We start from the raw sequence: 14691 nt of genomic DNA, 5'->3' as shown, positions 1-14691 counted from the left end.
GATGGGTAGCAGAATAAGACTAGAGATACATGTCGACTGCAATCCTTATCTAGAGATACAGAGAATTATCTTTGGTTAAGGAAAAAAACACATCAAGGAATTAAAGAAACCACACCATGTTTGAATGGTATTTTACATGTTTAAACAATAATTCAATTTAACTTGACAAATTAACTCAATTTTTTTTTCTTTTTTCTTTTTTTTGGCTACGCTGCGCAGCATGCGTGATCCCACTTCCCTGACCAGGGATTGAACCCGTGCCCCCTGCAGTGGAAGCACAGAGTCCCAACCACTGGACCACCAGGGGAGTCCCTAATTTTTTAAAATAATTATTGATGAGTCATTCCCCAAATTCCATAGTCACAAAATAAGAGTCACATTTTAAGACTAAAGAACTAATATAGAGAAATGATTTATAGCACAATTAATAATTTGAAGGTATTATTTGGAATTTCCTAAGAGATTTTACAAGATAGAAATAGAAGCAAATTGAGAAGCATCAAATGCAAATTTTTAGATAAAACCATTCTGTCCTATTAAGAGTATTGCTAGGGTCCAAACACACAAGGCAACCATGCCATCCTCCCAGCAAGGATCTGCTGGAACCAGGGACAGAGTAGGCTCAGGTAATACCAATATGTCCTTTCTAAGTGTCCCCAGGAAAAAGTCTTTTGTGAATCAGAAGTGGAGGAATCTCATTTCTCCAAAATGTAAAACTATTTTTGATATAAGGGAAAATAGGGAGATATTTCACTCTTCCAAGCCTTAAATGAGTATAGTTTTAATTCTTTGTTCAGAGGGCCTAGTATGGATCTCAACTTAGATGTCCAATTCAAGGAATGTATGTCACTCAAGCCCAGAAGGGAGCTTCATGTGCTGAACAGAAGCTGAAGAATTCACAGTCAAATGTTAGTCCCAGACGCGTTTACTGTCAAACTTAATTTTTCAAAAAATTCTTACTCACCTGCCAGAATATGCTGTCTATTGTGTTTCCAAGAAAACCATCGCGACCTTCTGAAGACACCAGTTTGGGGCCAAGAATTGTCATGAATTCATCAAAATCCACCTGACCGTCCCCTGGAAGGAGAAGATATAAATACGAGTTGAAAAGTAGCTGAAATTGACCTACTGTACCCAATGAAATAAACATCTCCATGCTTTTCTCCATGGCATGACCTCAATCAATGAAGAGCTGAAACCATTTCTGAAAATTGGGCTTCATTCTTAAAATACCAAAAGAAATACAAGAAATTGGCAACCGTTAGCACCGCTAATACCACATATTCCTAATCATTTGTCAGTATTTGTGTCTAAATGCCCAACCAACACTTCCCACTTAAATGGCCACAACTTCACACCTGCTGTACCTGGACCCCAAATTGCCCAGCTGTACAGGAGAGAAATCACATCTTCATCCCTATCTCTTCCTTCATCCTTGTCAATCACACATAAATTTAGTCATCAAGTCTTACTGATTTCACTTCTTAAATATCTGTGGCAGCTCTACCTTTTGTGTTAATACAATTGCTAGTCCATTTCCAAAATGACTGTGGTGGGAAAATGCTTCCAAGAATGAATGTTCCTAGTTATAATTACAATGTTACTAGTAGAATGGCTTTTGCCCTCATACTCTCACCTCCACACTCTCTTCCAGACAGTTGAGTTTACTTCCCCAAAGCATATGTGACCGTGCTTTTTTCCCCAAAGCATATCTGACCATGCTTTATAAACTTCAAAGGCATCTTTGACCAAAAATAAGGAAACCACCTCAGTATGGTATTCAAGTCCCACAATTCCTTTTGACACACTTTGCTTCTCACCTCTGCACAAAATGCCATGCTCTTTCAGAGTTCCATACCTCTGTACATTCTGTTCCCTCTATCCAGGATGCCCTTCCCCATTTGTCTCCCTGGTGATCTCTAACTTGTTCTATACAATGGAGCTTAAATATCCTGTGCTCTTTTTGTATTTCTCCTGACCCTTCCTCATCTCACTAGACAGAGTTGGGCACTTTCTTCTGTCCCTTCTACTAATTTAGTGTGCATCTATTTAGAACAGATCACCCTCTATCTCAGCCACTAATTTGCACACCTATCTCCCACCTGGATTGTGAGCTCTGCAAGGCCAGGGACCCAGTCTGAAACTTCTTTATATCTGACACCATGGTAGGCGCTCAATATGCACTTAGAGAATGAATGACATCTCTTGCTTGTTTGTTTTTCCTTTGCTCAGTTCAGCATGCATTGGATCTTTCATACTAGAGCTGACACTGACCAAAGGTGAACTTGAGCCAAATTAGACAAAATTAGACCTTCAGAGTATTGTCTGAGCCTCAATGACTCATCAGTGTGGCATTCTGCACCCTTGGGATGGCTCAGGAGGGTGTCTCCACCAAGAGCTCACCACATCTTGGCCCCAGGCAGGGAGGACAGTCCAGGTGTCTGCATACATGTTTGCCAAAGTGCAGACACATAAATCCACTCCTGGAGTGCAATCGCCTTCCAAGAGCCTTCATTTGAAACCTATTTCCAAAAGTCAAGCAGACGTCATCATCAAGACGTCAATAATTCAGAACAGACAGTCCAGGAACAGATCCCAGTGTAGATAAAACTTCCCAGAGGACAGGGGAAGCATGACACATCAGTAGGATGGACTACTGAGAGGAAATTGATGTATCTCTCACCTGTCAGCAAGATGAAAGGATCCAAAATTTCACCTTGGCTGGTCATCATAAGATGGCTAATTCAAGAGACAATGAGTTAGCATCTTGCCTTTCAAATCAGCAAATACTTATAAAAAGAATACTGCTCAGTGCTGGCAGAGATGCAGATAAGAGATGGACTCTCTGACGCATCTCTGGGGATATTCACCCAGATATTGACTAGCAGTATTCAAGATGCTGTAACATTCTGGTTCTTTTGGACCTAACAACTTCACTTTTAAAGAAAAAGACAAAGCAAGGAAATGAACTTAAATGCAGACCAAGATGTTTGCCCAAAGATAAGCCATCCAGTATTTGTGAAAGTGGAAAGTTGGAAGCTGGAGGAAGATGAGAATGGCCCAGTCTTGCTGGCATTCATACTGAGCGAGAACCATGAGGCTCGGACCACCACACTTGTTATATACATGCACTAACCCCCAGCTCACCCCAAGCCACTCCCACTAGTCAAAGCTGGTTCTGGATGGCCAAAAAATCTCAGGCCAGAGGGTGCATTCTCAAGAGAGAGAGCATCACCTTCCGTGAGATGGAAAGTGACGCTTAGGGGACCAAAAATAACTTAGATATTATGGTTTGTGGCCCTTCTAACGTCACAGTGTATAAACAGATATACATACAGTATATCTGTGAAATTATAATAAAATGCCATGGGCTTAGGGCAACTAGGGAAACAAGTTTCTTTCTTTTTTTTTTTTTTTTGCGGTACGCGGGCCTCTCACTGTTGTGGCCTCTCCCGTTGCGGAGCACAGGCTCCGGACGCGCAGGCTCAGCAGCCATGGCTCACGGGCCCAGCCGCTCCGCGGCATGTGGGATCTTCCCGGACCGGGGCACGAACCCGTGTCCCCTGCATCGGCAGGCGGACTCTCAACCACTGCGCCACCAGGGAAGCCCCCCCCATTTTTAAAAAATATCATTGAGCCAAGGGAGATTCCTGCAGGCCCAGAGTTGGAGAAATAATCAGGGTGGGGCCCCCTCACCTATCTCTCTCTCTCTTGGCATCTTCTCAGCTCTGGCTCCTGAGTATGTGTGTACATTGCACATTTTCTGCAGACCTTCAGTACACAAAGACTCCTCCTTTCACATACACAGCTCGACCTCAGACCTGCCAGCAGTACAAGGTTCTATTCAGATTTAGACTGAGGAAAAGCTGCCTTCAGCAGATCCTAGTTTGAAGGACAAATAGGACTGGGAACACCCCACAAGCTATCAATGCTGTTCCCAGAAGTCTGGCCCCCATGTCCCCACCCTCTCCCTGCATCCATTCCAGGAGATCTGAGATGAATACAATCTCAGAGAGCAGTTTCTCCCTAAGTCCCTTGAACAGAAACCAGCCCCAGGCCGAGGCAAGGTCTGGGAAGTCTGATGATGATCTTGACATCTAACATACTGAGCAGTCACCATGCCGTGGTATCCTTTAAAGAAATCGCCACACCCTAGTTCATTTAAGGCTGCCAGCGGCCCATTTTACAGATGAGAAAACTGAAGCACAGAGAGGTTCAGTAACTTGCAGAAGCTCACACAGGGGAGCAGAGCTGGGATTCCAAACCCAGCAGTCTGCCTATGCTTTCGCTGTCTCTCAGGAGGCCGGGCGATGTGTGGTCTGTCAGAACACTGTTCCCTCTGATCCCAGCGTTCCCTGGCTGGGGAGTGCAAAGGCTGCCTGGCACACAGAGGCAAACTGAAATCTAAGTTGCTCTTTTGGGTCTCAGGTCAGCTGCTGGAGGTCTTTCTTAAGCATTTAAAAGAATGATGATAAGTAATAGGAAATACTGATTTAACATTTGCGATATGCCAGACACTGAACTCAGGCCTTACATATATTATTGTTTGATTCTATCCCAACACTATGAATAGGTTCCACCCTTCCACATTTTGCCCTTGAGAAAATTTTGGCAAGAAGAGGTTAAAAGGAACTAGGTCAAGGCTGGGCAGCTAGTAGGCATCAGCAAAGGGATCAGCTTGGAACCCCTGATACTAACCCCACAGAGCAAAGCCTCCCTCTGTGCCAGAGGCCCCAGCATCATTCCTAGCCCAGGTTCATATCTCTCTTCCAAGTTTGAGAGTTTAATATGCTTTCCTATCTGGGCCTTTGGGAAGAAATTTAGTAGGAATTTGGGAGGATGGCCTTTAGGGGCATTAATGCAAATGACCACTGCCTGAAAGCTATTTGTTCCCCAAACTGCCATTCTGCCTGCAGTGACGGTCTCAGTAATTCTCCTTGGATGGTCAATACTCTGAGGACCCAGGTCTCTCACATACAACCCTCCAGGCATCCTCTTCCACCAAAAGAATTGGTCTGACGAATGAGGCCTGTGCAGGCCTAGCAGCATGACATGAGGCTGGCTTCTGGATTCACAGTCCCCTAAAAACAAAATGGGTATCTTCCCAGACTCCCCAACCTTTCACAGAATGCAGTGGATTCTGAATGCAAAAACTTTATTTGGTTAAATTGTTTTACGAATCTTGAACAGGCAAGTAAGTGCCGAGTGAAAGAATGAAATTCACGCCTACAGGGCCTCAGTCCCCCTCCACAAGCCTCCAAATATCATGATCCGCTTAGCAAGACACGCGGGAAGCTAACCTGCCCGGGACTGTGTCTGATTGCTTCCCACTGCTATGTAAGTCAGAGTAATGAACTTGAACGAGGGCAGGAAGCCGAGGGAGGGCTAGGACTGCACAACATTCGTTAAGACCAACCAGCTGAAACTTTCACCAAGAGGTAAAATAACAGTAAAAATCCCTGCAAAATAAAAGGAAGGAAAGGCATATACAGAAAAAATGATGGGCTCAGAAGGGTAATGAGGAGACAGATTAGGAGGAAGAAGAAATGTCTGCCTGAGACTCCGTTCAAATCAACTGACTCAATTCCAAAAGCATGCCTACAAAGGAGCGGGCGATGTACGGTGGGGGCAAGAAAGAGACGAATAGACACAGGCTTACTTCCAGGAGGTTGCGGTCCGAAACCTGGGACAGAATCAAGTGGGAGCTGGGACTTACCTAGAAGCACCGAGCTAGGGCTGCACCAAGCTGGGAGCAAAGGCTCCAATTAGGAAATTCTCAGTGGCTCGGCAGTGAGCCCTCAAGGGAGGGAAGGTTCTAACGAGCTGAAAGGGGAGATGAGGTGAGCACCCTAAACAACGTGGGGCCCCCAGGAAGGATGGAGGGTGGCTGGAGCAGCAACCACCCTTCCTTCACACTGGATTGAGTGTTCCTTTGGGAAGAGAACAGGACGAGATAAGCACTGCTGGTCCTCGATGCAGAGTCAGTGGAAAGGGTCCAAGTGGGGGGTAAGAGCATCACCCACCACCAACACCATCCAGTGAAATTCTTTTGCCTAATGCTTCAACCTCTCATAAAGTGTTAGGGACTGAACTATGCCTAGATTCATCGGCTGAAGCCCTAACTCCCCCCACCACCACCAAGTGTGACTGTATTTGGAGACAAAGACTTGAAGGAGGTAATTAAGGTTAAATGAGGTCATAAGGGTGGGGCCCTAATCCAATAGGACTGGTGTCCTTATAAGGAGCGGAAGAGACACCAGGAGCGCAAGCACAGAGGAAAGACCATGTGAGGACACAGCGAGAGGGTGGCCATCTGCAAGCCAAAGAGTGAGCTCCCACCAGAAACCAACGCTGTCAGGACCTTAATCTTGGATTTCCAGCCCCTGGAACTGAGAGGAATACATTTCTGTTGTTTAAGCCACCCAGTCTATGCCGTTTTATTACGGCAGCCCGAGCTAACTAACACATCAAGGTAGGGAAGAACAATGGGCTCTTGGGAGACTTGGCGCTTTTTTCACTGTTCCTGTGAGTTAGAGCCTAAAATTGAGACTTATGGGACTTCCTTGGTGGTCCAGTGGTTAAGATTTCACGTTCCCAATGCAGGGGGCATGGGTTGGATCTCTGGTCGGGGAACTAAGATACCACATGCCACGTGGCACATCCAAAAAAACATAATAAAAATTTTTTAAATTTTTTAATAAAAGAAAGTAAAATAGAGACTTAAGAGTGCCATTTTGATATCCTGTTACAGTCTATGTAAGAGGCAGGAGAAAGGCACTGGAAAGGAAGAGTTTGAGAGGAGAACCAAGCCCTAGATAACAGGGGAGACCAAGATTCAGTAAGGGACTGGCAGTTAGCCTCCAGTAGTGTTGAATGCCACAGGGGACCCAGTAGGATGAAGGCTGAGAAAGGGACATTGTAAGGATGATGACTGGACCTGGGGGGGGCGGGCAAAACCAAGCCCTTGTCCCAACAACAGCACCTGAATTTTTACAGAAAAGGGGCTGAGGAGCAGCGCTTTGGTTGGAAGGGGTCTACAGCTCTTCGGGTGGGATACATATTAGAGGGCTCACACCCTGGATCACTGGGCTATGTATTAGAGGCATCTCAAGACCCACCCCCAAGTTCAACAGCTCACTAAGAGATTCCCAGGACTCAGCATATAGTCCTACTCACAGCTATGATTTATTACCATGAAAGATTAGAAAGCACAATTATCAAAGAGAAAAGGTGACTGGGGTGAAGTCTGGAGGAAACCAGGTGCAAGTTTCCAGAATTCTCTCCCAGTGGAGTCAAGAGGACATGCTTAATTCCGCCAGCAATGAGCAGTGGCAACATAGCGAAATCCCATCCAGCAGGAGAGCTCATTAGAGTCCCGTTGTCCAAGGTATTTATCGGGGGCTGGTCAGGTAGGCAATCTGTCCCTGGCATGGACTAAAAGTCAAGACTCCCAGAGGGAAAGCAGGTGCTTAAACATAAACCATATTGTACGTACAGTTTAGGTACAGTGAGCCACTTGTTTCTTTCAGGAATGACGGGGATGCTCCCCAAACCCAATCTCCCAGACACCAGCAGAGGGCTAACCTTGCAAGCAGGACTTTCAAAGGATAGCCTGTTGTGTTAACTCTTTTTTTTTTTTTTTTTAAAGATATTTGCCATGTATTTCTTCTTTAGGTCTTTTTTATTAATTAATTTATTTTTATGTTTATTTTTGGCTGCGTTGGGTCTTCGTTTCTGTGCGAGGGCTTTCTCTAGTTGCGGCAAGTGGGGTCAACTCTTCATCGTGGTGCGCAGGCCTCTCAGTATCGTGGCCTCTCGTTGCGGAGCACAGGCTCCAGACGCACAGCCTCAGTAGTTGTGGCTCACGGGCCTAGTTGCTCTGCAGCATGTGGGATCTTCCCAGACCAGGGCTCGAACCCATGTCCCCTGCATTAGCAGGCAGATTCTCAACCACTGCACTACCAGGGAAGCCCATTAACTCTTTTCTGAACACACCTCTACCTTCATTCTAAGGTCTTGGGTCATCGAGCCAAGACCACAGAAATCTGGGGAAATCAACATTTACACCTAGAACAGGAAGAGATGCACGGCTTCTCATGGTTCAGAGTCCCTAATAATTGACCTCGCAGTGGCTGGTGACACAAGGGACAGTCTTCCTAGATCCGAGAGGCTTGACTCTGTGCAGCAACCCAGCTTGGCCATTCTTCTGAAAGGACTAGCACAGTCTCTCCAACCTCTGCTTCTACTCACAGAATTTTACATACATCAAGTCCTCCTAGTTCCTGAACCACCCCATCCTCAACCTGTTGGTCAAAGCATCACCAAGGCCCAGACAACCCCAAGCAGTGCACCTGCCTTCAGCATCCCAGGAAGCCTGTTTCCCATGAGAGCTGAACATTAAGTAGAGTTTTTACATCTATTATATAACCCAGAGTAACAGAAAAGATGTTTTTACTTCCACTTTACCCGTGAATGGGAAATAGCAATTGACCACAGTAGAACGAGAAAGTCGAGCAGTAGTGGTGGTGAAGGGGGGTTGGTGGAGGCTGATGGCACCTCCTAGCACTGCCACTACCCACTCTCACTTCTCCTCCAAAGAGGAGCAGGAGCTAATCAATAGAGCTGGCTCTCAGGAGGTGTGCAAAGATTGTGCTCACAGCTGGGGCTCACACCCTGGTAGTGTTTCTCATCAATGCTATAGGTTCATCCAAGCCTGGTCTGCTCTGAGTAAGCCCAGCCATCCTACCTCCTCTCTTATTTTCTACATGGGGATACAGGCCATGAATAAGGTTGAATATAAAGGAGCACTTTATTTCTTATTCCTACTGCTCTTATGCACACGTCTCCCTCAGGGATCCATGTAGAAGAGAAACTGTCAAGACAAGACAGACCATGCATCTTACTAGCACCAAATCTGCCTTCTACTCCAATAGCTGCAAGGTCATTTCTAAACTTCAGAGAATAGTTTTGACTTAAAAGTTTCTGATTTGAAATACATTAGGGAATAAGTTATGAGAAAATGGATACTGTGACTACAGAATAATCTTGACTTCAGGATTAAGAAGAACAGGTACTGAGCACCTTTTCATGGACCTGTTGGCCACCTGGATGTCTTCTTTGGAAAAAAAATCTATTTTGTTCTGTCCATATTTAAATCAGATTGTTCGGGTCTTTTTGGTTAATGAGTTGGATGATGTTGTTTAAGGGTACAGACTTCCAACTAGTGGAGAAATAAGTCCTGGAGATCTAACACACACTAAGTGATTGTAGCCAACAAAACTGTATTATAAACATGAAACTTGCGAAGAGAATAGATCTTAATTGTTCCCAATATTAGAAGAAAATAATTCTGTGACATGATAGAGGTGTTAGCTAACGCTACTCTGATAATCATACTGCAGTATAAATGTATCAAGTAAAAAAAGAATGAAGATAATTTCTAATGTGTCTTCACTCAACTTTCTGTTAAAGAGTCCATGAAACTAGAAAAAGACCAAAAAATCACAGAAGTTCTAACAGCTGAGGCCACCCATCAATCACTTGAAAAAAACCTGGGGAAATGTTTACCAACCACAGCCTCGGTGAAGCAGATGGAGAAATAAAACTGGTGGTCTGTGCAGGCTGCACTCTTGGCAAAGGAGCTGCAGCACCTGCCAAAAAGTGGTAGGAAGAGGCATGAGCCTCATACCCAGTCCTCCCCAAGCTCAGAGACCCAGACTTTGCAAACCTAGAAACCCAGGCAACCAGGTCCCAAGCGTGTGTGCCTGGGCTGCTAGGAAGTCTGGCACCTTGTCCTCGTCTCTTGTCATCCCTTTTCTCTCCTTCCCTGGTACCTCCCTTTCAACCTCCATTTGTAGCTACAACCCCAGCATATCACAAGAGTGGAAGTTCCAGCACTGGCCAGCATCATGCTGTAGGCTCCAGTCTCCATGCCCTAAGCAGGGCAGAGACAGTAGGAACCCAGAGTGTAATAAGTGTTGGGAATTATCATTTTTTAATATGATGCTTCTTGATCATGATTCTTTCACCATAATTCTCAGATTTACAGAAGTGGCAAGTGGAAGCAGAATAACAAACTCTGTCCAGTATTCTTTTACTGAATACTTACTAGCCACTAGAAACTGCACAAGGTACTGCACACTTCTACCCCATAACTGGATATTCTGAAACCCAAGTGGGAAAAGAACGTGGTCAGTGACACCCACACATGCTGATGGTTGGCCAATGCTGAGACCCGGGTCTCCACGTTAAGAATTGAAAACTAAGGGAAAAAATTGGGATTAGTCCAGAAGAGAAGAGAAACATTATCCTGAACACCCAAAGAAAAATTTATTCCCAAAAGTCACTCACTATTAGAAAGAGAAGAAAGCTTAAGGAATACCTGTTTGTATTCTCACTATGACAGATGAAAACAGCCCTATGCAAACAAGAGGTTGTACAGACATATGAAGTTGAGGTGAAAGGCAAGAGGCCAAGACATGAATGGAACGAAGAGGGACTTGGCTTCAGTGAGGAGAAAATGTGAGGACACCAACAATGCTCTAGCAAAGTCAAGGTCTACTTGGGATCCACTGGCAGAAAACTACACCTTCTAACTCAAGCCAACAAATAGGTACCCAAACCCATTATGTGAGAGCCATTGTGCTATGTGTGGGGATGCTGAATGAATGTGGAGGACATCAGCACTGTTATCTAGGAAATTAGAGTTCAGCTGGGAAGAGAGAAAAACAAGGCATCACGGGTGTGTGTCGACTATAAAAGGGGAAGTGTTACAAAGGCCAAAAGCAGAGAAATTCGATATGGTCTAGGACAGTAGTCTCCAAGGTGGGAGCAAGGCAAGGGATGCTCAAGAGCACTCACCGTGGTGCCAGAAAAAGTATCACAAGCTCCATACTTATCTTTTTACTTTTTGGTATGTGTTATGAGGTCCAAAATATATTAGTAGAGTAGTGCCTGCACGTAATATGATAAATAAAGAAGGAGGGGAGGGTGCACGAGCTGAGAAGGGCAGAAAAGGGGGGTCACTGTGTGCTGGGAAAGCCAAAATCTGCACATTATGAACTTGCTACTTATACACTTCTACTTGGTATACTCCTTTGTCTGTTACTTAAAAGTAGTGTATTAGTATATTAACTTTATGTAGGCAAACATAAGTGCTATTTGGAAAATATAATGTCATAGTATGTGGGGGGAGGGGAGCAATTGCAGTAGCAGTAATAAAAGTAGCCACTGGGGGGCTTCCCTGGTGGCGCAGTGGTTGAGAGTCCGCCTGCTGATGCAGGGGACACGGGTCCGTGCCCTGGTCTGGGAAGATCCCACATGCCGCAGAGCAGCTGGGCCCGTGAGCCATGGCTGCTGAGCCTGCATGTCTGGAGCCTATACTCCACAACGGGAGAGGCCACAACAGTGAGAGGCCCGTGTACCACAAAAATAAATAAATAAATAAATAAATAAATAAATAATAAAAGTAGCCATTTCAGCAGCAGCAAAGACAATTATAGGAATAACCTATAGCCCTAAGTTATTCTAAATAAAGACAGAGGGAAATAAGAGAGAAATGAAATGATGAAAGAGAAGATGATAGAGATGAAAGACAGAAATTGGAGACTTGAATTTCACAAGGGGGAAAAACATGAGAATACTCAAATGTACAATAACAAGAGATTTTCTTGAGCAGAGAGAGAAAAGATTTTGATATACTATCATTCAGTAGCAGATCAGGTGGACAAAAATTAATAACGGTTGCCATTTATTAGGGCAAGCTGCAGGCCAAACACCCTGCTGAGATATTTTTTACCTAAGGGGCCACATTTACTTCTCACAACAACAATGAAAGATAGAGATTGACGTCCCCATTTTACTAAGGCATAGAGGAGGTTCCCTTATTAGGTCACCTGTATAAGATTATGCCATTAATTGTAACAAAATCCAGATTTGAACCCCGGTTGATCTTGACTCTGCATTTGCCCTTTCCTTTTGGCTATGTTGTCTTTAAAGATGATAATTTAAGTAATACAATTGCAATTACTATATCATCAGCCACATACTGAATGCTGTGGCAAACAAAGGCTACACCTATCAAAACATCTGTGAAACATTTATAAATGTAGGATTACATGCAAGATAACAGAGAGAACATCAACTAATTCTCCAGAGCTGAAATGAGCAGGCTACATTCTCCTACTCAAACCCAAAGAAAGTAGGACTTCATAGTAAACACTTAAGCAGAAATCCTTAAACCTCTCTGGAACTGAAAAACACTCTCCTAACCAATGAAGAATACAGTAAGTCCCCTACATACGAACCTTCAAGTTTCAAACTTTCAAAGATGCAAACATGCACTCACATGTCCAATCACATAAGTTAGTTCACATGTCTAGCATGCATTGTCATGTGCATGCATCCTCTACAAGTGGTTGTGCTTTTGTGTACTTCACTGTACAGTACTGTAGTACAGTATCTTTATTTGAAGCTAGCTCTGCAAGAGGACGACTTCACTGAACTCCTTGCTATGCAACACAAGGAGCTTACTAATGAAGACCTGATGGAATTGGAGGCCCAGAGAAAGGACGAAGAGAGAGACAAGAGGAAGAAGAAATAACTGAAGAACTGAAAAGATTCATGATGCAGGAAATGGCAGTGCAATTTTCTTTATTTGAGGAGGCACTGTTAGTTTTTGAGGCACAGGACCCAAACATAGAACGGTACACAAAGGTTGCAGCAGCCTTTCAGAATGCAATCCAGTGCTACCATGTCATCTATGATGAGAAAAAAAGAGCTACTACCCAGACATCACTGGATCGTTTTTCAAGATGGTAGATAGAATTGAATCCAGCAAGGAACCAGAACCTGTACCATCAACGTTAGGCATGAGTGAAATTGAAGCTTGCCCTCCATCTCCTATTGCTGACGATCCTTAAGGCTCTACCATCTCCCACCTCCTCTCTCTCCTCCAGTCAGTAACTCTTCTTGCTTTTTCACTTAATACCAGCCCCTGTATGCCAGGTGTTGTACTGTACTACTGTACTTTTCAAGGTACTCTACTGTAAGATTAGAAATGTTTTCTTTATTTTTTGTGTTTGTTTGTTTTTTACACATTATTTGTATGAAAATTATTATAAACCAATTACAGTATAGTACTATATAGCTGATTGTGTTAGTTGGGTACCTAGGCTAACTTTGTTGGACTTATGAACAAACTGGACTTATGGACACGCTCTTGGGATGGAATTCGTTCATATATAGGGAACTTACTGTACAATTTTGAGGTAATTTTTAAAGAAAATGGCAATAAGAACATTACATATCTCAACTATGTAGGTATTAATCAAAGCTGTCCTCAGAGGTAAATTCAAAGCATTAAAAGTAATTTCATCATTTTAAAAGATGGCATTGGGGGGGAAAGAAAGAAAACATTCAAAGAAACATTTAGAAAAGAAGTTAGACATAAAGATAATAGGGGTAAGGATATAATAAAATTGGGGTAGGGGAAGAATTAATTGGGGAAAAAACAAATAGATATGGTAATTATTGTACTAAAAAGAAAAGAGCCAATTCTTCAAAATAAAACCCTACAAAATATATAAATTACTGGCATATCAAATTTAGAAAGAATCAAAATTACAACAGAGAAAAGATATGTAGCAATGAATACAGAAGAAATAAAAATCATGCAACATTTTTTTGTATAACTTAAAGCTAATATTTTAAAAATTGTTTTGAAACTAGTGCTTTTATTGGCAAAGAATAATTTACCAGGTAGAAAAGCAATGGAATGAGATTTAATAAGTAGAAAAGTAATTTTTTTTTTTTTTTTTTTTTTTTTTTGCGGTACGCGGGCCTCTCACTGTTGTGGCCTCTCCCGTTGCGGAGCACGGGCTCCGGACGCGCAGGCTCAGCGGCCATGGCTCACGGGCCCAGCTGCTCCGCAGCATGCGGGATCTTCCCGGACCGGGGCACGAACCCGTGTCCCCTGCCTCGGCAGGCGGACTCTCAACCACTGCGCCACCAGGGAAGCCCAGTAGAAAAGTAATTTTTAATAAAACCTGAAAAGCTTCTCAAATAGGAAAAATCACATCTGAGTTTTTTCATATTTTTGAAAAAAAGATACTCCTCATGTCATATAAACTATTCCAGGATGAAGAGAAAGAGGAAGTGTCATTAAAACTCTGATAGCAAAATACACAAAAGGAAAACAACTGGCAAACGTCACTAATGGATACAGGCAAAAATCCTAAAGCCTAAGCTGGAAAATCTCATTTAAAATACACTAGGGGACTTCCCTGGAGGTCCAGTGGTTAAGACTTCACCTTCCAATGCAGAGGGTGTGGGTTCGACCCCTGGTCGGGGAGCTAAGATCCCACATGCCTTTTGGCCAAAACACCAAAACATAAAGAAAACAAACAAACCCAGAAGCAATATTGTAACAAATTCAATAAAGACTTTAAAAATGGTCCACATCAAAAAAAAAAAAAAATCTAAAAAAAAAATACACTAAAATCATAGTGTACCATAGCCAAGTACAGGTTATTCCAGGAGTTGAATACAACTTAATATTAGGAAAAATCAATTAATACATTAAATCAAATCAATAGATAGAATTAAAAAGTGGTGATCTCTATGGATATTGCAAAGAAGCTGAGTTAAATATAATATACCTTCAGGAGTTTTTAGTACTGGGAAAAGAACAAT

The 14691-nt window shown here is 43.3% G+C and overlaps 1 protein-coding gene across 1 annotated transcript in view; it reads right to left on the bottom strand.

The window, feature by feature from the left end:
* Window positions 1–14691, bottom strand: part of CALN1 (calneuron 1) — a gene marked incomplete at both ends in the record, with an annotated part of 444970 nt that overhangs the window by 177126 nt on the left and 253153 nt on the right. Inside the window, one exon of the mRNA XM_079719708.1 lies at window positions 965–1077. Coding sequence (XP_079575834.1) covers window positions 965–1077 — 113 coding nt within the window. The remainder of the gene's footprint in view (window positions 1–964; window positions 1078–14691) is intronic.

The sequence above is a fragment of the Hyperoodon ampullatus genome (genome assembly GCF_949752795.1).
Source record: "Hyperoodon ampullatus genome assembly, chromosome: 14".
Lineage (NCBI taxonomy): Eukaryota > Metazoa > Chordata > Mammalia > Artiodactyla > Ziphiidae > Hyperoodon > Hyperoodon ampullatus.
Note: the sequence above shows the minus strand (reverse complement) of the source record. Positions and strands in the feature narration are given on the sequence as shown.